This window comes from Rutidosis leptorrhynchoides, chromosome 11 (genome assembly GCF_046630445.1).
Source record: "Rutidosis leptorrhynchoides isolate AG116_Rl617_1_P2 chromosome 11, CSIRO_AGI_Rlap_v1, whole genome shotgun sequence".
Classification (NCBI taxonomy): domain Eukaryota; kingdom Viridiplantae; phylum Streptophyta; class Magnoliopsida; order Asterales; family Asteraceae; genus Rutidosis; species Rutidosis leptorrhynchoides.
The window spans coordinates 3,532,498-3,558,293 of record NC_092343.1 but is presented as its reverse complement, the minus strand read 5'-3'; the positions used below and the strand labels follow the sequence as shown (position 1 = coordinate 3,558,293).

The window sequence follows — 25,796 nt, the reverse complement described above, 5'->3', positions numbered from 1 at the left end:
CCGGTTAATTTGTTAAGTTAACTAATTACATGTGATGAGATGAGCACATAATGGACAATTAGGTAATCTGTAGCTACAAAAACTATTGTAGCTGCAAAAACTATTAAAAATTTGTTCCATTTCTTCTCATTTCGTCATCATCTTTAACCCCGTTTAAATTGATCACATGAACCTTAAAATCTAAGAATCAAACATCATCTAAATTAAAAATTCATCAACAATTTGTCAAAAATTTAACAGCAATAAGCAGATCAGCAATACAGTATGCATACAATTACAATACCATAATAACGAGGTACACATACATTTTGTCCTTAATTTCATACTCAGACGTATAAATTGGGAAATCCCATATGAATTAGGGGTACTTCAACTTTACAAGTTAGGGGTGAGTTTATGACTAGACCTATGTACTTAGAAAACTTATTACCAAGCCACTTAGGTTTTGTATACGTTCTAAACGGATCTTAGAATCAACCTAAAACGATCTGGAAGTGGAATAACACTAGAACATGCAATAAATCGAATATACTAGGGTTCTCGGATTCGTACGAGTCAAACAAAGATGTAATCTTGATTAACACGAAACCTAAACTGATATTCTGTGGTATTTGAACGTAGGGACCGAGCTGCAGACGACATAAGGGAAATATGAAGCGTAACTTAACAAATGAGGCTTGAACCCGTTTATATACTGTCTGCAGAGATATTCGGTCGACTAACTCCGTTAGTCGATCGACTGTCTGTTGAGTCGATAGAAGATCAACTTACACCGACCTGGACTGTCGGTCGACAGTGGTCACAGTCGATCGACTGACTGACTCAGTCAGTCGACTGTCAGGCCAGTTTAACTATTGATTAAAAAACATTTAACGTATGATAACTAATATCTAATTGTCACAATGTTCCTTATTACTGACCAAATCATACGCTAACAAATACAGAACTAGGAATTCACGAAAATGCATCAAGAGTCTTTATATTTCATATAACTGTCTCTCTCTCTTTTTTTTTTCTTTTTTTTTCCGAAGAGAAGTCTTTTTATAGATAGAATTTTATGTATACGAGTTAGGGATATATTTTTTTAATGAACGTCGGTCTGGTAAATAAAACATGTAAGTACACGTCTTTGGTTAAAAATTCAATTAGAGTACGGCAAGTTTGTAATTAGCAAAATTTATATATTGTTAATATTTCAAATGCATTGGACTTAAACTTGTACTAGTGTAAAATCTATCCATTTATACGTATGACATCACCTTTATACTTTTCATACAATTCATGAACAACGAAAAATTGTTTTTTTGCCGTTTTATATGGAGTATCGTTTATCGTTTATGGGTATCTTCATGTAGTAAAAATATCAGCACCACACACAATACTAGCTACTACTAAAGAATTGAGTGAGAGTGACTTAACCTAAATTAAACCTCGAGTTAGCGGACCACACATTTACATATGCATATGCATATACATTAATATTAATATACATATATGTATTATGAACCTATATACTAAATACAATTTTGTTATATTTATAGTTTAGAACAACATAGCGTTCACACTAGATCGTACAGGATCCTAAATCAAACTCCGGCGGGATCAAACGTCGGAGATCACCAACTCCATCACTATTCAATAATCAACATCAAATCTTCGATTCAGGCTATCTCAGGCGGGTCAAAGACGCTTTCATCATGGTTGGAAACGTCCGCAAGAAACAACTGAAGAATGGATGGTCTATTTTGGAAAGAAGAAACGGTAAATCAACTCGTAGGAAGATCGATATCGATCTAAGTTTCACGAAACGTACAGGTAAGGATTATCAATCCTTTTTCGTCACTAATTTCCCTGATTTTGCTGATACGTCATCGTTAAGGAAGGCCTTCGATGGGTATGGGTGTCTGGCCGATGTTTACATAGCTAAGAAAAGGGCACGCTCAGGAAAAAGGTTTGCCTTCATTTGATTCTTGGGGGTTAAGAATGTTTTCGCAATGGAAAATCGTATGGCCGATGTTTGGATGGGTAATTACCATCTCTTTGTTGAAGCTTCAAAGTTCGATAATAATGTTCCTAAGAGTGAAAAACATAATCATTCGACCAAAACGGAAGTACCACCCAAACAACCACCTGTAATCCCGGTTACATCAAACACTGTTGAGGTAGAACAACTGAAGGTTGAGAATAACGTAGGTGAATCTTCCTATGCGTCCAAAGTATCGGGAACCAAGCCAGTACCGAAGAAAATATTACTAGATGATGCTGATTTGATCAAGGTTAATGATGATCAAGTTATAATGGCTAAGGTCAAAGATATGGGATTGTTATATACTGTTTACAGGTTATGCTATGCAGCAGGTTTCAAAGATTTCAAGATTCAATACCTTGGTGGTTACTGGATTTGGATACACTTCCATTCTAGTGTTGCATGTGCGGCTTTTAAAGCTAATGATGATCTCATGTCACTTTTCTGGTGTGTCAGACAGGCCACGGATGATTTCATTGTGGATGAACGAATAGTTTGGTTGGAAGTATCCGGACTTTCAACTTGTGCTTGGGGTACCATTGCCACCAAGAAAGTAGCATCATTATTTGGTCGTTTCCTGTTTTTTGAAGCCAATACTAAGGTACCTCTCTCCATTGGTCGTGTTTGTATTGCAACTCATTCCAAAATACCAATCTCCACGTCTGCTATTGTTGGTATAAATAGAAAAGAAGTGAAGGTGTTTGCTCAAGAGATTGGTACATGGTTATTTGACATTGACTCAACCATATCACTGGTGAGTAACGAAGATGTTGCATCAGAGGCTGAAGAGGTACAAAGTAATGAATCTGATTCTTCTCAATTATATGAAACCGGGTCAGATACGGACCCTTTACAGGAATTTGAAGGGATACAAATTAATCCAAGTGAACCTAAATAGGCCGAGTCTGAAAAACAAGAGGAGTCGGTAAACTGCAATTCAAAAGAACCAGTTTTTGAGGTTACTGTTGATGCTGTTAACATCAAGAATGGTAAAGGAGTAGAACCACATGGAGATACGGTCAGTACCAGCAGATCCTGTCCACCAGGTTTTACTAACGAATAGATCAAAAGAGGTAAACAGTTAATCTCAGGCCACTCAGTGAACTACCATACGCCTTACGCCTTGGATGATTTAAAAGTTTCAGGCGTCTTCATATCATAAGATAAAAGCGAAGATATTTTTTGGGATAGGAGAACTTCTTGGTTACAATATTAAAGGGTGCACCAACCTTAAGAATCGCGTCGATATTCCAAAGTGTTGCCAATGAAGATCTTATCTATTAATAGTTGCGGGTCAGAAGTTCATGCGAAAAGACAATGGATAAATGATACGTGTGTTTCGTGGAAAATTCAATTCTTGAGAATCCAGGAATCAAAGATGTCTCGTCTAAAGATGTTTCGATTGAGATCGTTATGGGGTAACCCTAACTTTGACTATTCTGTGTCATTGTCTAGGGTTTTTCGGGAGGCATCATTTCTATGTGGGACCCTTGTTCTTTTGTTAAAAGTAACATGTGGTGTGACGAAAAATTTGTTATCGTTAAAGGAAAATGGTTAAAGGATGATTTGGAGGTTCATATGGTGAATGTCTATGCTCCACAACCGGTCAAGGAAAAGGTGTTGTTGTGGAATAAACTTTCAACTTTTATGTCTACGCACCCGGGCGACTATATTTTCATGGGCGATTGGAATGCGGTTCGAACACGAGAGGAGCGATGTGGTACCGAGTTTTGTCCCAATGATGCTTAGACTTTCAATGAATTTATTGAAGGAAACATGTTATATGAAATTCCTCTCGGCGTGTTGCAATACACTTGGCGAAACAAGGCGGGTAATAAGCTTAGCAAGCTTGACATATATTTCGTTTCTAATAATATTTTGAATGTTGTAGATGAATTGAAAGGTACTGTTTTGGCACGTGGACATTCAGATCATTCGCCAATAATGTTGTTCAAAGATAAAGTCAATTTCGGTCCATCATACTTTAAGATTTTCGAGTCATGGTTTCTAAGGCCCGATTTTGATTCATTTGTTCGATCTAACTGGGATAATATAAGTAGAACCGATAACAGAGATTGTGTGGCAAAGCTACGTAACTTAAAGGCTAGGCTAAAGACCTGGATTCATTCGTCTCGATCATCCGAGGCTACTCGATTATCTGACGTTATAAAAAATATTAACGAAATTGATACTGTTATTGATGCAGGGCAAACGGATGACAATTTGATCAATAACAGAGATGTCTTAAGTGCTGAACGTGATGACTTAATCAAATTAACATCATTTGATGCTATTCAGAAATCGAGGATTAAGTGGGACGTTGAGGGAGACGAGAATTCTAAGTTTTTTCCACTGTTCGTTGAAACATAAACGTAGTACGCAACACATCCACGGCTTGATGGTGGACGGTTCGTGGATTGTCGACCCGAATATGATCAAGGACCTTTTCCATGATTTTTACAAAGACAAATTCGACTGTCAAAACTCGGGGGCTGAATTCGTTAATGTCGACCCACATTATAAACTTAATCTAGAGGAATCTTCTTATTTGGAACGTTCGCTGGATGATACATAAATTAAAAGAGCGGTATGGGATTGTAGTAGTTCAAAGGCGCCGGGTCCCGACGGTATTTCGTTTCGTTTCATTAAACACTTTTGGGAGATTTTGCAGTTCGATTTATGTAAAGATATTCGCCTTTTTTTTCACGACATGCTTTTTACCTATCGGGGTGAAATCTAATTTTTTCTCACTTATTCCAAAAGTGCACAACCGGTCCTTATTACCGATTTTCACCCGATCTCTCTAGTCGGGTTTTTCTACAAAATTGTTACGAAGATTTTGACAAATCGCTTATTACATGTAATTGACAAATTAGTCAGCCCTGTTCAGTCTGCTTTTATTTCAGGTCACCAGATTCTTGATGGGCCTCTTATGTTGTCTGAGATTGTCGATTGGTATAAAAAGACGAATAGAAGAATGCTCTTGTTTAAAGTAGACTTCGAGAAAGCTAATGATTCGGTAAACTGGGACTACCTGATTTTTATGCTTAAATCTTTAGGTTTTGGCAATACTTGGTGCGATTGGATCATGGGTTGTCTTAAATCGGCCAAAACTTCTGTTCTCGTTAATGGGAGCCCGACAAGTGAATTCGAGATTAAAAGGGGTCTTCGCCAAGGTGATCCTCTAAGTCCCTTTTTGTTCATTATTTTCATGGAGGGTTTACATCTTGCCTCACATCGTGCTACTCAATGTAATCTTATTCGTGGGATAAATGTTGGTAAAGATAACATACACCTTTCTCATTTTTTATACGCCGATGATTTCATAATTTTTTCTGATTGGGACATACACGAGCTAAATCGAATCCTCATAATTTTGGAAATATTTTATCTTGTTTCGGGTCTTCGAATCAATGTTTCTAAGTCTCATGTATTTGTCATTGGAGTCGATGAGGATGAAGTCAATTCGATAGCTTTTGCTTGTGGTACAAGGGCTGGTACGTTTCCCACAAATTATTTAGGCGTGCCTATAGGTTCGAACATGAACTTGATCGCGAATTGGGAGCCCCTAATTGTGATGACCCGAAAAATTTCGACTAATTTAAACCAATTCTCTATATGATTTATTATTTTGGCACGTTAAACAAAGTCTGTTAGATTGAGTCTCAAAATTTTAGAACTGTTTCATATATACAATTACCTTTGACTACTCTCAACGATTCATGAACAATTATATGTATGTATATATATATATATATATATATATATATATATATATATATATATATATATATATATATATATATATATATGTACAAGTAAAAACGACTTTCCTACAGTGATTTGCTACAGTAAACACTATTTGCTACAGTAAACACTATTTGCTACAGTGAAACACTATTTGCTACAGTAAACATTATTTGCTACAGTAAACACTATTTGCTACAGTAAACACTATTTGATGTCGACGAACTAGCAAACAAAAACGGAAAAGGCGGCCATGCGATCGCATGGCAAAAACACTGAAAATTCATGCGATCGCATGAGCTACAGTAAATCGAAAAGTAATATAAATACGCAGTTTGTTCGACGAACTCTTTCACATTAATCTCAATATTTATATTTATATTATAATTATAATTTTAAATTTAAGTTTAATAATAATAAGGTATATACGAGGGTGTTTTTAATTCGGGTTTCAAACCGCTTTAAGCTAAGGAAATATTAGGTATTATTCGGGGTATTGTTCTTGAATCCAAGGCCAACCATACAGTCGTCTACCATCGTTACGTCTACGCAATTTGCCTACAATATTGAATCGCAATATTGAACTGTGAGTTTATAGTCTCCCTTTTTAAATACTTTAAATATTTTTGGGCTGAGAATACATGCAATTTATTTTAAACGCGATAAGACACAAGTACATACTAAATTCTACACTGAGTTAAACCGAAAATCCCTTAGCTTTGGTAACTAGTAGCTGCCAGTACATAGGATATGGACTGGTGGGCGCGAATAATTGTATATGGATCCATAGGGCTTGACATCCCCGTCCGAGCTAGAGCGCTAGCCTTTTAACGGACGTATGTTATTTGAGTTTAAGACACGTTGGTTTGCGTGTATTAAAACGAATGGGGTAATTATCACTATAGCGTTAAGTTTAGTTACCAGGGTGCTCTGTTACGTAGAATCTATTGATAAACTTTTGATGAAATCTTGTGGTCTATCTTTATATATGTTTATGACTCGAGCAATTAAACAAATAACTCACCAACATTCGTGTTGACTTTTTAGCATGTTTTATTCTCAGGTCCTTAGAATGCTTCCGCTGTGATGTGCTTGTTGCCTGCATGGAGTCTCTCATGCTTTGTACAAAGTTTATTGCATTCAAAATAAAACTGCGTTGTGTAATAAATAATTAGACTGTGATGTCAACCTGTAAATTAAAGACTTATGTATTTCGGGGTTTTGCTTATACCTAAGCACTTGCCCACATGTTTATAACTTTCTATGTTTAGAAAGTTACTTATTTTAATGAATGCAATATTTTATCAAAACGTATCATATAGAGGTCAAAACCTCACTGTGGAATCAATGATTAACGTGCCGCGTCAATAGCGATTTTGACGGGTCGTTAAAGTTGGTATCCGAGCTTGAGGTCATAGGGAACCAGAAATTACATTAGTGTGTTTAACTGGTAATTGTTAGGATGCATTAGTGAGTCTGGACTATGACCATATTTGTTTTTACTGATTTTTGCTTATCATTTGGTCAAAAACATTATATGTAATATATTTATATGCTAACGTAATTGTTGTTTCAATTATGTGATAGATGACTTCCTCTAATCCTATCATTTTGTACGACTCGGAATCGGACACTGAATCTATTCTATCCACAACTGAAAAGGGCGTTCCAATACCTATTAAAGAAGAAATTGTGTTAGCCGGGGAATCTCAACTCCCGGTAAACCCAGAGGAGGTTCCAGCTCCACCCAACTCTAGTTTTCCGGAGCCACAGTATCGTTGGCATGGACCCATGATCCCTGGAGTAAACGAGGATCGTCCATTTCTAAACAAATATGGACATTGGTCCAGATATACCGCCGACGGGCGGGTTGTGCCGATTACGCCTGGCAGATTTCGGTTCATGACCACCGGTACATATTCTTGCAGTTCGTCATCATATTCTCCTACACATGACTCAGACAGTTCGTCATCAGACGAGATCAGTAAGGAGGAGGATTTCGCTAATGAAATAAAAGAGATCACTAAGGAGAAATTCCAACTTGCTATAGATAATAAAAACAACCACAATAATAAAATGTCCTTAATTATTAAAAAAGAACAGGACCATTCGATCCGTAACCACCCTTATTGTATTAAACCCACTGAGGCAACGGGTACCTCAAAACCCCAACCAAAAATAAAATACACTGCCAGAATGTCTGTCGGACCATGTGCACACAAACAATTGGCAGAGAGAACCAAATGGGAAGAAGTTTCTGATAGTTCTGAATAAACGACCTCGCAACCATAAATCTTCCATGCGCTATTTTATTGCTTATGTGTGCTACTCTATCTTGTTATGTAAAATAAGCATATGTAAAATATCAGTATTGTATGGTATTGTATTATTTTAGTTTATTAATAATAAATGCATGGAATGATTATTTGTATTATTACTACTTCTTATTATTATTATTACATAATAATGTAGTAACTCGCTATAATTTTTCATAGTGGAATATTATTAGGATTTTAGTAGTTAATTCCTTGTACTAGCTATTATGTATGAACTTAACGGGTAGGTAATACCCTAGAAATAATTATAAAATGCTAATAAGAAGAAAAGGCTTTTATAATAATCGGTTCATATTATTAATATGCTACGATTAACTATTGACAACTCATTTTACCTATAATATTCTATATGATTAAATTATATCTGTTGTGTTTATTGAAGAAACATGTCTCAAATGTCGGATGCTGAGTTTGAGCAACTAGTCGAGAAACGTGTGAATGAAAGAATTGCTGCAGCCGAGGCAGCAAAAGCAACAGCCGAAGCAGCAGCCAAAGCAGCAGCCGTAAACACAAACTCACGAAACGGATGCTCATACAAAACTTTTCAAGGATGCAAACCACAGACGTTTAGTGGAACCGAGGGACCAGTCGGTTTAACCCGATGGTTTGAAAAGATGGAGTCCGTTTTCAAAATCAGTAATTGTGCGAACGGAGACAAGTCAAAGTATGCTTCGTGTACGTTACAAGACGGTGCACTTACTTGGTGGAACAATTATGCTAAAGCAGAAGGAATAGATACGGCATATGATATCTCTTGGGAAGAACTGAAAAAGATGCTAATCGAGGAGTACTGTCCTCGAAACGAGATCAGAAAAATGGAATATGAGTTACGTAATCTGAAGGTTATCGGCGCGAATCTCAATAACTATGAAAAGCGTTTCATGGAACTAGCCTTGTTGTGTCCCGAATTGGTGCCAAACGAGAAACGAAAGATAGAAATGTATATTGACGGTTTATCGATCAATATCAAAGGAAATGTTACATCGTCCAAACCAAATACGATGCAGGAAGCCATGACAATGGCACACCAACTCATGGACCAGATCACAGAGAGTTCGATTAAGGCACCAATTACCGAAGTCAAGACAACTGAAGGAAAGAGGAAATGGGAAGACTATAAGGGCAAAAGTACTCACCTGAAGAAACAAGAAACTTTTAAAGGTAAACAAGATGGGGCAACTGCAAGTCCAAACTATAAGGGACCTCATCCGTTCTGCAAAAGGTGTTACACACATCATGCAGGCTATTGCCAAGTGGTCTGTGATAAGTGCAACAAGAAAGGACATGTGGCGAAAGATTGTTATGCCACCGTTTCTGAAGTAAAGACAAAATTGACCGATGTCAAGAAATGTTATGGATGCGGGAAGTCTGGTCACTTTATAAATCAATGCCCTGATAAGGAGAAGAACAAAGAACCCGCACGTGGGAGGGCATTTAATGTTAGTGCCAGTAAAGCACGTGAGGATCCTAATCTTGTCACGGGTACGTTTACCGTTAATAATCAACTAGCTTATATTATGTTTGATACGGGTGCTGATAGAAGTTATATGTGTAAAGACTTTAGTTTTAAACTAAAATGTGCATCATTACCTCTAGACGATAAATATACTATTGAATTAGCTAATGGTAAACTGATAAAAGCCGATAAAATTTGCCATGGTTGCGAAATGAATCTCGCTGGTGAAACCTTCAAAATCGATTTGATACCCGTAGAACTAGGAAGTTTTGACGTAATCGTTGGCATGGACTGGATGTCCAAAACAAGAGCGGAAGTTGTTTGCGCTGAGAAAGCAATCCGCATCCCTCGTAAGGATGAAACGTCATTAATGATTTATGGGGAGAAGAGCAACTCAAAGCTGAACTTTATCAGCTGTATGAAGGCCCAGAAACTTATAAGAAAAGGTTGTTATGCTATTCTGGCACACGTAAAGAAGATCGATACTGAATAAAGAAGCATTAATGACATGCCGGTTGTAAGAGAATATCCCGGAGTATTTCCAGAAGAATTACCGGGGCTGCCTCCACACAGATGTGTAGAATTCCAGATTGATCTCATACCAGGAGCTGCACCTGTAGCCCGATCTCCATATAGACTTGCACCTTCAGAAATGCAAGAATTACAAGACCAGTTGCAAGAATTATCGGACCGTGGATTTATTCGTCCTAGTTTTTCACCTTGGGGTGCTCCTATTCTGTTCGTCAAGAAGAAGGATGGATCTATGAGAATGTGCATAGATTACCGAGAATTAAATAAATTAACGATCAAGAATCGGTACCCATTACCGAGGATTGATGATTTGTTTGATCAATTGCAAGGATCAAGTGTTTATTCTAAGATTGATCTATGCTCCGGATATCATCAGCTGAGAGTGAAGGAAGAAGATGTTCCTAAAACAGCGTTCAGAACCCGTTACGGTCACTATGAATTTTTAGTCATGCCTTTTGGATTGACTAATGCTCCAGCAGTATTCATGGATCTAATGAATCGCATCTGTAGGCCGTATTTAGACAAATTTGTCATTGTTTTTATCGACGACATATTGATTTACTCGAAGAACAAGGAAGAACATGAGCAACACTTAAGATTGGTACTAGAGATACTCAAGAAAGAAGAATTGTACGCAAAATTTTCGAAGTGTGATTTCTGGTTACAAGAAGTACAATTTTTGGGCCATGTTGTCAGTAAACATGGAATTAAAGTTGACCCCGCCAAGATCGAAGCCATTAGTAAATGGGAAACACCGAAGACTCCAACACAAATCCGCCAATTCTTAGGTCTTGCTGGTTACTACCGAAGATTCATTCAAGATTTCTCTAGAATCGCCAAACCCTTAACTGCATTGACTCAAAAGGGAAAGAAGTATGATTGGTCCACGGAACAGGAATCCTCATTCCAGTTATTAAAGAAGAAGTTAACGTCTGCACCCATTTTGTCATTACCGGAAGGAAATGATGATTTCGTGATCTATTGTGACGCTTCGCGCCAAGGTTTAGGATGTGTATTAATGCAACGCACAAAAGTTATCGCATATGCCTCACGACAACTAAAAATTCATGAAAAGAACTATACGACGCACGATTTGGAACTTGGAGCAGTAGTTTTTGCACTCAAAATATGGAGACACTATCTATATGGCACCAAGTGTACAGTGTACACCGATCATAAGAGTCTTCAGCATATTTTTGATCAAAAACAACTCAATATGAGGCAACGTCGCTGGGTAGAGTTGTTAAACGATTACGATTGTGAAATTCGTTACCACCCCGGAAAAGCTAATGTTGTAGCTGATGCCCTAAGTCGAAAAGAAAGAGTAAAACCTCTTAGGGTCCGAGCTTTGAATATTACAATTCGTACTGATCTCACAAAGCAAATTCAAGCAGCACAGTTAGAAACTTTAAAAGAAGAAAACGAAAAAGGTGAAATGAGCAAAGGGTTAGAAAAACAACTTGAAGTAAAAGCCGATGGAACCCTGTATTTTGCTGGTAGGATATGGGTACCAAGACATGGTAACCTAAGGCAACTAGTACTAGATGAAGCACACAAAACGAGGTACTCAATTCACCCAGGAAATGGGAAAATGTACCACGATCTCAAGAAGTTCTATTGGTGGCCTAATATGAAGACAGAAATTGCTACTTATGTAAGCAAATGTTTGACGTGTGCAAAGGTTAAAGCTGAGCACCAAAAGCCGTCAGGATTACTGCAACAACCAGAAATTCCGCAGTGGAAATGGGAAAGAATAACCATGGATTTCATTACGAAATTGCCAAGGACTGCAAGTAGTCATGATACTATTTGGTTGATAGTTGATCGTCTAACTAAATCAGCTCACTTCCTACCAATAAAGGAGACAGACAGTATGGAGAAATTAGCACGCCTATATTTGAAGGAAGTAGTTTCCAGGCATGGTGTACATCTCCATCATATCTGATCGCGACACCCGATTCACATCACGTTTTTGGCAATCATTACAAAAAGCATTGGGAACTCGATTAGATATGAGTACCGCTTATCACCCACAGACAGATGGTCAAAGTGAAAGAACAATACACACATTGGAAGACATGTTACGGGCATGCGTGATTGACTTTGGAACCAGTTGGGATCGACACTTACTGTTGGCAGAATTTTCATACAATAACAACTATCATACGAGCATCAACGCAGCACCATTTGAAGCACTTTACGGTAGAAAGTGCAGATCTCCTATCTGTTGGAGTGAAGTAGGAGAAAGACAACTTACTGGACCAGAATCATTCAAATACAACAGCGATTGAAAACGGCCATGAGTCGCCAAAAGAGTTATGCTGATGTAAGAAGAAAACCGCTAGAATTTCAAGTGGGCGACAAAGTCATGTTGAAAGTGTCACCCTGGAAAGGCGTTGTACGATTCGGTAAACGAGGAAAGCTAAGTCCTAGGTACGTAGGACCCTTTGAAATCACCGAAAGAATTGGAGCAGTTGCTTATCGATTAAAGCTACCGCAAGAACTTAGTAGTGTTCACGACACATTTCACGTGTCAAATTTGAAGAAATGTTTAGCTGAAGAGGATGTCGTAATTCCTCTTGACGAAATACGAATTAATGATAAACTCCATTTTGTCGAAGAACCTGTTGAAATCATGGACCGTGAGGTCAAACAATTAAAACAAAGCAAAATACCGATAGTTAGAGTTCGTTGGAACGCAAGACGAGGACCCGAGTTTACTTGGGAACGTGAAGATCAAATGAAGCAAAAGTATCCACATTTGTTCACTGATATCGCTCATGAAACAGGTACTACTCAAAATTTCGGGACGAAATTTTCTTTAACGGGGAGGTACTGTGATGACCCGAAAAATTTCGACTAATTTAAACCAATTCTCTATACGATTTATTATTTTGGCACGTTAAACAAAGTCTGTTAGATTGAGTCTCAAAATTTTAGAACTGTTTCATATATACAATTACCTTTGACTACTCTCAACGATTCATGAACAATTATATGTATGTATATATATATATATATATATATATGTACAAGTAAAAACGACTTTGCTACAGTGATTTGCTACAGTAAACACTATTTGCTACAGTAAACACTATTTGCTACAGTGAAACACTATTTGCTACAGTAAACACTATTTGCTACAGTAAACACTATTTGCTACAGTAAACACTATTTGCTACAGTAGCACTATTTGATGTCGACGAACTAGCAAACAAAAACGGAAAAGGCGGCCATGCGATCGCATGGCAAAAACACTGAAAACTCATGCGATCGCATGAGCTACAGTAAATCGAAAAGTAATATAAATACGCAGTTTGTTCGACGAACTCTTTCACATTAATCTCAATATTTATATTTATATTATAATTATAATTTTAAATTTAAGTTTAATAATAATAAGGTATATACGAGGGTGTTTTTAATTCGGGTTTCAAACCGCTTTAAGCTAAGGAAATATTAGGTATTATTCGGGGTATTGTTCTTGAATCCAAGGCCAACCATACAGTCGTCTACCATCATTACGTCTACGCAATTTGCCTACAATATTGAATCGCAATATTGAACTGTGAGTTTATAGTCTCCCTTTTTAAATACTTTAAATATTTTTGGGCTGAGAATACATGCAATTTATTTTAAACGCGATAAGACACAAGTACATACTAAATTCTACACTGAGTTAAACCGAAAATCCCTTAGCTTTGGTAACTAGTAGCTGCCAGTACATAGGATATGGACTGGTGGGCGCGAATAATTGTATATGGATCCATAGGGCTTGACATCCCCGTCCGAGCTAGAGCGCTAGCCTTTTAACGGACGTATGTTATTTGAGTTTAAGACACGTTGGTTTGCGTGTATTAAAACGAATGGGGTAATTATCACTATAGCGTTAAGTTTAGTTACCAGGGTGCTCTGTTACGTAGAATCTATTGATAAACTTTTGATGAAATCTTGTGGTCTATCTTTATATATGTTTATGACTCGAGCAATTAAACAAATAACTCACCAACATTCGTGTTGACTTTTTAGCATGTTTTATTCTCAGGTCCTTAGAATGCTTCCGCTGTGATGTGCTTGTTGCCTGCATGGAGTCTCTCATGCTTTGTACAAAGTTTATTGCATTCAAAATAAAACTGCGTTGTGTAATAAATAATTGGACTGTGATGTCAACCTGTAAATTAAAGACTTATGTATTTCGGGGTTTTGCTTATACCTAAGCACTTGCCCACATGTTTATAACTTTCTATGTTTAGAAAGTCACTTATTTTAATGAATGCAATATTTTATCAAAACGTATCATATAGAGGTCAAAACCTCACTGTGGAATCAATGATTAACGTGCCGCGTCAATAGCGATTTTGACGGGTCGTTAAACTAATTAATAAGTATCGTACTAAATTATCTTCCTGGAAAGCTTGTTTAATCTCTTCCGGAGGTAGACTTACGTTAGTTAAATCGGTTATGGGTAGTATTGGCATCTATTTTCTATCATTGTTCAAATGTTCGGAAAAAGTTCTAAAAAATCTTGAATCGATTCGTGCTCGATTTTTTTTGGGCGGTAGTGAGTCGACCAAAAAGATGGCATGGGTGAAATGGGGCAAAGTGCTTGCTCCTTTGGATCACGGGGGTTTAAGTATCGGGAGTTTAAAAGCATTTAATGTTGCTTTAATTCTTAAATGGAAATGGCGATACTTGACTAAGAATGACGAACTTTGGGTCACTATCATTAAATCCATACATGGTTCGAACTTCGATCAGGTTGCTACAAGCTGTTCTAGTATATGGTCGAACATTGTTTCCTCGTGTGCTAAACACTGCAGCAACGACAACTTACCGACGGATCTGTTTCGATTACAAGTGGGAAACGGTAATTCTATTAGTTTCTGGCATGATAAATGGTGCGGCAACGAGACTCTTGCTATACGTTACAATCGGTTGTATCACTTAGACGTCAATAAGAATGATACCGTTGCTGATAAATTGAGAAATGACGAGTGGCGTTGGACATGGTCGAGGGAAGTCATTGGTAGTCGGAATGATCAATTGGTCACGAATCTTCTCAATGACATCCGAGATGTTCATTTGTCTAATCGTGCGGACCAGTGGACTTCACCCCTGGCTTCAGATGGTATGTTCACAGTGAACAAATCCCGAGATTACATGGATCGAAAAATACTTCTTTCTACTACAACGAAAACGTGTTGGTTTAAGTTTGTGCCAAGAAAAGTTAATGTGTTTCTGTGGAGATTTAGACTCGATTCATTGCCGGTTCGGTGGCTCATCTCAGCTAAAGGTATCGACATTCATTCGATTGTATGCCCGGTTTGCAACAACGGGGTGGAAACTCGTGACCATTTATTTTTCGGGTGTACTTTGGCTTTAGATCTTTGGCGTAGGCTACGGATGTGGTTGAATTGTGCTATGCCGATTTTCTCTTCATGGGACACGTTCATTGTATGGATCGAAGGCGTTCATTTATCTAGTATTCAGAAGAAAAGAGTCACTGCTTCTGTGGTTACCCTCCTGTGGGCGATGTGGCGCTATCGGAATGGTGTCGTTTTCAACGATGTTTTTTGTAATAGGAATAGTCTTTTTGATTTAATTAGATTATTGTCTTTTCGTTGGATTAAAAATAGGGGCCATCTAGTGTCCAATTGGAACTCGTGGCTTGCTATTCCGTTGTAATTATCTCTTAGCGCCTTGCTAGGGAGCGTTTTTTCTTTTATTTAATTATTCTTTGGCCGTAAAAAAAAAATTATGAACCTATAAAACTTTTAGCATTTAACATACATACCATCGAATCTCTCATTTGACAAGGCTATAAGTTCTAATGTTATAAGACTATAAACAGTGGCGTAAACAGAAATTTTTTTCACTCGGGGCGATTTTTTTTAAAAAAATATAACAACTTTCTTGGTAAAATATCGGGGCAAAATATGGAGGTTTTTAGGCAAAATTTAGAGATTTTTGGGCAAAATTTGAAAGTTTCGGGGCAATATATGGAAGATTTGGGGCAAAATATAAAGATTTTGGGACAAAATATGAAGGCTTTAGGGCAAAAAAAAAAAAAAATTTCACTGGGGGCAAAGTTGAAAAACCAAAAATTTTTACATTGGAAATTGCAAATCCACTGGGGACGACTGTCCCCCTCTGCCCCTTACTATTTCCGCCACTGACTATAAGTAGCGCTAACTATGAACTAAGATGTTAATGAATTAGATATAGATCGGGTGATGTCATATTCATATTCATTTGTTTTTTAAAATCAATATCCATATCAATTTAATTTAATGTGTATCAATTTATATCTATATTCGTGAATTAAGCGGATAATGAATATTATCCATATCCACAAATATTTTTACAAAAATCTATATTAAGATTAATGTACGCGTTTTGATTTGTTAGATGTCGATAAGAAACAAAACAAAAACTAAAATAACATTAGATTAGATATGTAAAAATTATATTAATTTAATAATACTTACATAATTGTATCTTCGCCATCTATCGTTTATAGCGTATATGTGTAATGATATGTGAATGTATATGTATATGCATAAATTTTGGTAAATATCTATATATTTATATGGGTATAAGTAATTCGGGTGATAAATGTATATATTCGTGGATAATTAATTGTCATCATATTCGATCTACTAATTTTTCTCATTATCTATATCAATATTCATATCCACTTATCAATCATTTAGATCATTTGCATCCGCCTTAATGAATCAGAGCGGGTGAATATCCGATAAATTGGACATCCATTAATATCCCTAGTGCTAACTAATTTTTATAGTTGAAAGTCATTTTTTTCAACTTTAACTTTAATTGTTATTACTAGTCTTTTTTATCTATATTATATAACATGTGATAAAAAGTAGGGGGTTGATTCTCACACACTGTTTTTTGATCCTCACACACCCTTTTACCCTATTATTAGGGAGGAGTTCAAATAAATTGGTGTGTGAGGATCAAAAAACAGTGTGTGAGAATCATCTCCTAAAAAGTATATCAATTAAAATAATTCTAAAACTCCATTAGTTAATATTAACATCAAAGCTCAACCCTTAAAAAAACAATTTAATTTTATTACATTGTTCCAATAATTAACTCCTTAATATTGGCATGTGGCATCTAATAATTATCTATCTTAATCTCTTATAGTCTTAATTTTATAAGTGTCATAATCTTGTAATTAGATTGATAATTATGATGAAATATCTTCAATCTTAAAATACTCTAGAGCTTCACCGTATATGTTGTTAAGCTTTCATGATGAGTATTTTTGACAATACTAGCCGATGACTTTTAATTTATACGTAGTAGTTATTAGTTTTTAGCTTTTAGCTGGTAGCTGGTAGCTAGTAGCTAGTAGCTTTTAGCTAATAGATAGTGTAGCTGTTAAATTTTTAAATATATTTTGATGTTTGGTAGAATAGTTGAATTTATTAAATGTAAAATGACAAAAAGCTAAAAGATAAACGATAATTCAAGTAGCTTTTAGCCTTTAGCCTTTTTCGTATGTGTTTAAAGCTTTAAGTTCCTTTAACTAAACATAGTTTTTTTATTAAATAAGAATTTTTCATAAAAGTTAAATGCTAAAATCTCTTGAAAACTCATAAAAGTTTCGCGCTAAACATACTTGATATATGACCGAACTCGAGTAGAAAAATACATCAGGATGTACGCATCGAGTTTGAGTAAAAACCATTATGTAAAGGGAATTGGTATTTATCATTTAATCTTGATATATTCATCACACTAATACATTACTCCTATATACTAATAGAACCCCAGATTTTGGTCGTTCCATTCATAAAAACTCCCAAAACGGCACAACTAAAAACCCCTTCGTACCTGATTATTAACTCACGCTTACGCCAAAATAAAAAACTCTCCATCCTCAAACCTCAATCTCCCCCAATTTTTCCCACCTTTAGGGACCACCGCCTCTGCCGCCGTCATCACCACTGCTAGCGACCAGTGGCGACTTTATATACAAGCCCGTGGGGTCACGAGACACCAATAGTTTGAAATTTTTTAGTAGAAAATACCCTTTGTATTGTATAGGACACCACTAGATTTAACTTTATGACCCCATATATTTTTTAAGTTTATAGTGTAGCTTTAAATTGTATAGTGCATCACTAAATTTAACTAATCGGACGCATAAAATTTTTGAATTTATAGTTTTTTTAAGGTAAATTACCACTAAAATAGCATTGAAATATGATTAGTACTATAAAAAATTTCGGGACCCCGTTGAGTTATGATTCTAGAATCGCCACTGCTAGCGACCATCCGCCAATATAGTACGATGTTCCATAGTTCAGTGGCCAATCTACCTACTAGTTAACATACATTATGTACTTGCATAATAGATTTATTTAATACAAGAAAGTGGCCGATCTATCAAATTAAGTGGTATAATATCAACATCCTTACATCAATGTTACTAACATCAAATATAGTACTCCCTCTGTCTCATTCCAATAGTCATCTTTTGACTTTTAAAGTCTTTTTTGCTCAACTTTGACTCAAAATATTTTTGTTTGTGTTATATATTATTTGATAAAAGTTATATGAATTAATTGATGTTTAAATGTGTTTTGATTGGTATAATTTTCATCAATTAATATATAACACAAATAAAGATATTTCGAGTCAAATTTGAGCAAAAAAGACTCGGAAGTCAAATGGGGACGATTGGAATGAGACGAAGGGAGTAATTTATAATACACGAAGTTACTTAAATCATCCTTGTGTTATTCTCTCTTCATCCCTGCCAATTTATAAGTGCACAAATAATCCTGAAAGATATTATGTATTCCCAATTTATAAGTGCACAAATAATCCTAAAAGATATTATGTATTCCCAATTACATACTGAGTCTTAACGAATGTTAGTTGTCACATTTAGGGGCTGTTTCTTTTTTGCTTATTGGGCTGAGGTGTGTGATAGCATTATTCGGTCAACCAATAATGTGTTTACTTTTCAACTTAAATTAATGAAATGGATGACTAGAAGCATTTGTGATTAATGTGCAAAACCTTACTTGTCCCCATATGGCCTCCACCTTTTCCAAAATTAACCTCAACCTCTTTGCACAATTTCTCATGTGTTTCATTTTCTCTTTCAAACATAACTCAAATAAAAAAATAAAAAATAAAATAAATTCTCCCAAAATTACCAAATTCACTGATGAGGGTAACAATGAATAAAAATACAACACCCCTTTATCTGGGTTTGTAAAGGTAGCGAAAGCAAACAAAATACGGCAAGATCGAAATAAGACAAGATTGAATCAAATTATGTTGTAATAATAATATTTGTATAACACATGTATATTTATTTACGTTAATATATTTTGGGTATTACTAGTATATTTTCTACTTGTTATTATAAAAATTATTCATTATTCATAGAGTTAAATAATGAAAATATGTTGAAAAAGTATATATACAATTCTAATTTATGCACAAGGTTAATATAGTCATTTACACTCATTCAGTCAATTCATTCAGCACGAAAGTAAACACCAATTTTAATTATCTTCTTACTACATATAACCCTTCATTATCCATACTGCCATCTATATCCATTCAGGAATTAATGATAAAAAAGTAAACAGGCCCTTAGTTTAGCTCAGTTATCCAAACATATAAAACCAATTAACAAATCAGATACAAAACGTAAACCTAAACACCCCTAATGGGATCTTCCTGAATTTGTTCAAGTATGATCATCTTCGTTAACAAGTGCTAACAGTCTACTGAAATAGATAAATTAAATTATACAAGACATAACAAATGTGGTTGTATATGAACCAAACGTTGATGTACGTGTTTGAATCATCTGTTGTTAACATATGCGTTTACGATATAGAATCATCAATTACTTGACTACATTACTACATCTATTTCACATCAACTACATGACTACATTAATACATCTATTTCCTTCTTAAATCGATGAATTGCTAAGATGGATCCACAAAGTAACACCTTAGATATTACGAATGATACAACCCTACCATAAAAAAATTATGATCATAATTTCATTTTACAAGTGGCTTGTTAAATATATACTCCATACATTGCAACGTTTATGTATTATTACTTTACTGACTAAGTTTGAATTAGATTTCTATTTATATACAACCACATTTGTTAACACTGTTAACACCTAACCATTTATGCTACAAATAAATCAACGAAAAATTTACATTTTACCTTTTAAAGTACTTTACAGTTACGGTTAATCAATTAGGGGCGATCATCAACAATTAGTTCATATACAACCACATCTGTTATCACTTGTTGCATGTTCTTACATATAGTATTATACCATTGGTGTGTTTGGGTTTACATTTTGTGTATGATTTGTTAATTAATTTTATATGTTTGGATAACTAACTTAAACTTAACGGGACTGTTATCTTTCGTTAGAGCAAAGAATGTAATTGAATAAAAATAGTGTCATTAAGGATTATTTGTGCAGTTATAAATTGACAAGGATGAAAGAACAAATAAGAAATAATATATGGACGATTCAAGCAATTATATCATTATAAAATATATTTTTTTTTCATTTCAATAGAAAAATATTACCTCATGGTGAATTATTTCCCCATATATATATTTTTTTTTTGGCGAAAAAGGAGAATATATTGAAAGATATCTTCATTAAATCAATGAAGGATATCAAAGGCAATACAAAACAATGAAAGAGACTTTGTATGGCCCAAAAAAACACCACCAAAAGCTTCATGAAAGAATCTAAACCTAAAAACATAGCAAAATGGGTTATAAACCCATACAAAAGCATGAACACCATTAATCAAATTGAGCTTCGTTGTCCAAAGAACCCAAAAGGAAGCAAGACCAATCATCCTTCAAACATCATGTCGTTAAAACACATTCGATGATACCTTTTCCATTGAACTTGAAAACAGTGAAACGTGATAAAAGAAACACCATTGTTGAAGCTTTGACAGAATGGTCCCATGGCAAAGTCTGGGACAAATGAAGGTTGTAAAAATGAAAGCTATGAATTGAAAAATGAAACGTCCTTCACCCTTAATCATGTATCACTAAGAACTGAAATTGAAAGGGATCGCCATTTCCACTTTGTATGTTAACTTTATAGCCCCCGTCTGTTGACCATTCGTTTTTGCTTTTTATTTAAAAAATTTGATACTTGACATACAAACAATGGATAGCCCATTATGTCCCCATATATGCTACTCCTATTTAATTGCATTAAATAGGTTCTACGTGATCACTATCTCAACATACTCCGTTTTATTGATTGATCAACGACCGTTTGTTAGTCACAAATTGGTGTTGTGTTTAACCCGAAGGGGAGTGCTAGTGAATCAAGTGTTTAAATGGGGTTGTTTCGGATACATCGTGATGTGTATCGATGAAGATAATTTATCTAAACTCTGTTTCGATCATTCTTCTAAGGATGATTTAATCTCTATCGCTCCATTCTCCTCTCGAGCCGATAGATTTTTCCGGTTCACTTGGATTGAGTTTTCCGGTATCCCGGCAACCTTGTATTCGGAATGCAACATTAAAGAAATAACAGCGGGTTTCGGGAAGGTACTCTCCATTGCACATTCATCTTCAGAATTAAAACAAATTGGGGTTGCCTTCGCGTTCATCGAGTTGGATTGTTCATCATTACTTGTCGACGTGGTTAAGGAAGTTAGAAATAATTTGGGACCGGAAACCTTTTTCATTCGGGTTAACGAAGTGGCTTCAAATGAATACAACCGTGTCCTCAATGATGAATTTTCACCGGTGGACTTGGCTAATTCCAACCGGGCTGTCTGTGAAGGTGACTTTATACCATGGTCTAATCGTGTCGTTAATGAGGATCATTCGAATGTTAGGGTGGTCGGGAAGAAACAGGGCTTCGTCTTTATTGGTGGTGAATCTTATCCTATCAATTTAGAATAAGTCACCGAGAACGTGAGAAAACAAATGGCTGCTGATACGACTGATCAAGTTAGTGATGTAGGTTTACTTCGTGTTCCTCCTGACGAGTCTTGTAACTCGGAACAGATTGTACCGGATGCAACAACTACTGGTGTTTTTTCTAATTCGGAACATATTGTTGTGGATGATACACCTCCGGTTGTGGGTAATGATTTGGTTCTTGCTGATGAGACTCATGTCATTGATTCGGTTAATCCTTCGGTTTACCCGTGTTCTGTTAAGGTTTCGAAATTTGTTGATCCGGTTCCTCGAGTCCGGGATCCGTCTTCTAATTGTTCACCAGGTACGAAGACCTTATACAAGAATTTGTTGATTGATACCATACCTATATGTACCCCTGTTGTGGATTCGGACAAGGTTCTTGAGGTTGATAGTGATGCGGATACTCCCCCATCTTGTTAAAAGGTTCCTCATCGTCGACGGGTACTAAAGGTTCGGATCCATTCGAATTGGATTCGGTGATCGATGGTATTAGTAAGCAATGTGAAGCCTCTGGTTCTTTACCTTCGGATTTGGTTAGGGAAAAGGGAGAGATGACGACCGAAGCAATATCCGATTTTGTTGCTATGATGGATAATATGGTAGCCGAGTCCGAATTCGCGGATGCCACGCCCATTCGCACGGAGGATGTATCTTTGAAACCGACTAAGGAGAAGAAAATAAGAAGAATACGCCAGGTTCAAGGGGCTGAAAGGGAGAAATTCGGGGAATTCATCAAAGACGCCTAACTTTTCCTTTTGTGCGGTTGTGAGGTTGCGATGGAGATGGTTGTTATTCTTCCGTCCTTCGTTTGTTTGACCACTCTCTTCTTTTGTTGTTTGTCTATGTTTCATGTATTCATTTTTCGTTTTGTCTCGTGCGAGCTCGGTTAGGTTTTGTTATTGTTGTTTGAGCTCGGTTTTCTTTAGTTGTATGTTCTTTTGGGGCTTCAATTTATGTTGAAGTCTCTTTGGTATGAAAGTTTTAGTTTTTTCGCTGAAAAAAAAAACATACTCCGTTTCATTATAAATATCCTCATTTTCCATATTTAAAATATTTCATATTTTATTTTATGTCTTCTATATATATATATATATATATATATATATATATATATATATATATATATATATATATATATATATATATATATATATAATTTTTTTTTAACGGCGATTTTTTGGCATCAGTAGATAATTTATTTCAACGACCCTCATCATTTGCACGTATAACACACGTTCGGGCGGAAACCCGAACCCTATCGACGGTACCCGGGAACACATCCATACGGGCAGTGTTCCTGGATAGAGGTCCGTGAACGAATTCGGTAAAACCTCCCTGTTTTTTAACTATCTGGAAAATGTTTAATCAGGTAAAAATGAAATTAGATTGGTAATGAAATAAATGCATTTTTTAAATAAGTCGGAGTAAAAGTAGACATATATTTTAATTGGGGTGATCCTAGCGTGTATTTAAGATCGTTGTAAAATTGTAAATTCGTGTGGGTTTGCTTCCTTTGCAACCCAAGTGTATTGTGTTAGTATCGTGTTCTTTTGGTACCCATTTGTGCCAAAAGTTCATCATGTAATGTACTCTTTGTTCATTATTAATATTATCTTGCTTTTCAAAAAAATAATATATTTTGATTTCGGTGAAGGACGTAACCAATAAGATGACGTCATATAGATCCCGTTAGAATGATTACAAAACATGCACTATACTCGTCAGCAAAATACTTTGAATAGAAGACATAAAATACGACCAGGGGGCGAAACTACTTGCGGGCGGGGGCCGCCCCCCTCAGTAATTTTTTTTAAGTGTACATTTTTGAGTTTTTCGACTTTGCCTCTATTGAATTTTTTTGACCCAAAACCTAGAAATTTTGCCCAAAATTCTTCAACTTTTGCTCCAAAACCTTCAAATTTGCTCAAAAACCTTCAACTTTTACCTAAAAACTTTCATAATTTGCTTAAAAACCTCAATTTTTTACCCCAAAAACTTTCATATTTTGTCAAAAAAAAATTGCTACGGTAATTTTTTTTTTTTTTTGCTCCCAGTTAAAAAATTCCTAGTTCCGTCATTGAATACGACTATACCCCGACTTTTATTATTAGAAACTATTAGTTGAAAAACTCAAAATCTTTATACTTAATTTACGAAGAACGTAAATACGAGTCTATTTACTTAAAGCTTAATGAAATTCATTGTCTAGAGTGATTATTCGGTCAGCAATTTATGTGTTTACTTTGGACTTATTGATTAATCAAGGTTGTTTGAGGAGATTTTTGGCTCATCCTCAAATCCAGCTTTTTTTTTCCCTTCCTACTTTAACCTTCACATTACTTTTCATATTATTTATATTTCTATAATAAATTGAAAACCCCTAATTAAACACCGTTTAGCATATATGTAAGTCCCTTACTTGCCTGCACAGTATACTGCGGGCCGCGATTGAATGGCGTGGCGCGCCGTTGTGCAGACAGGTCTGGAGACTGTTTTGTAAATATAAGAAAATACTTATAATCTATTTAAATACATATAACGTGAAATATTCAACAAAATAGACTATAACTTAGTTATAGTGGACGAATTACCGCTTTAAAATGATTATTAAAACATGTATTATGTATAAAATACAAAATATCAACATACAAGTTCTAAGGTTTTGCTTGATCGGGTTACCCGGAAGGACGAGTAATCGAACATCGTACTCTACTGTACGCAGTCCATTAGGGTTACTCCATTAATGTTTTCAACCCTAAAATAGTCACGTACCCCAAGATTTGAACCTGAGACCTTTGTTTTTTTAAAAAAAAATAGTAATTATACAAATCTACCTTGCAAAAATAGAAATTTAACAAGATTTTTTACGAAAATGGTAAAACCGAAGTTCCAAACTTTGGTTTTACCAAATCCGAAGTTTGGTACTTCGGTTTTGGTCCTTTATTCTTTTACACAGTGACTAGGCTGACATGTGTACAAGATATTGCCACCCGTGCCCTAAACCGAAGTTTGAAACTTTGGTTTTGCAGGCTTTTCAGCAAAACCGAAGTTTCAAACTTTGGTTTTGTCCTGCCAGTTTTTGTTCACTTTTACCCCGAATCTTGCTTTTGCAAGTCGTAATCTATGCTTTTCTACATGTATTTATACCACTTGTGTAACACCCCGTTTTTCCCCGTACATGATTTATAGGTGTATTGTGTATGTACGACAGGCGTATGAAGGGTTCGATACATGTTTGGGTGTTAAAGTCTTGTATGCGAGAAAATGTGTCAGGCCACGTTGGGTGTCGCGGCGCGACAAAGGGAGCCGCGGCGCGGCGTTTCAAATAAATCCAGATCAGAAAGCTTGTTAACAAAGTCACCAGTTCGAGGCAATCGTCGCGGCGCGACGAATTAGGCCGCGGCGCGGTGAATGGTGTGAACTGGCACCAGATTCTTGTAAATTTAAATGAAGTTCAAGGGCAATTTGGTCTTTTCGCGTTTGAGCCAGATTTGAGGATTTAACCTCATCCATTCATTTCATTTCTCATTTTAATTTCCCTTTTCTTTTCATTTTTCCTCTCAAACTCAAACACCCATTTGATTTCAAAAGGATTTTTGGAAAGGAAGGATCGGGAGTTGATCCTTGGCGTAGTTGACAAGTGTGTTCTCCTCGTTCTTAGCTACACGGTGATACTAGTGGTAAGCTCTAACTCCGAAATTCA

The 25,796-nt window shown here is 35.9% G+C and overlaps 1 protein-coding gene across 1 annotated transcript; it reads left to right on the top strand.

The window, feature by feature from the left end:
• Positions 1-3,802: 3,802 nt before the first annotated feature.
• Positions 3,803-15,781, top strand: LOC139877242 (uncharacterized). Its single transcript, XM_071864658.1, has 3 exons — positions 3,803-4,380; positions 4,790-5,523; positions 14,610-15,781. The coding sequence occupies exons 1-3, from the start codon at positions 3,803-3,805 to the stop codon at positions 15,779-15,781; spliced, it is 2,484 nt and encodes an 827-aa protein (XP_071720759.1).
• The last annotated feature ends 10,015 nt before the right edge of the window (positions 15,782-25,796 follow it).

Bases quoted from the DNA above. Each gene is read 5' to 3' on its own strand.
- LOC139877242 (XM_071864658.1), top strand. From the start codon at position 3,803: ATGTTATATGAAATTCCTCTCGGCGTGTTGCAATACACTTGGCGAAAC. The intron at 4,381-4,789 runs GTTCGTTGAAAC...TTATTCCAAAAG, and splicing joins AATTCTAAGTTTTTTCCACT to TGCACAACCGGTCCTTATTA. The intron at 5,524-14,609 runs GTACGTTTCCCA...GTTCGGAAAAAG, and splicing joins TGCTTGTGGTACAAGGGCTG to TTCTAAAAAATCTTGAATCG.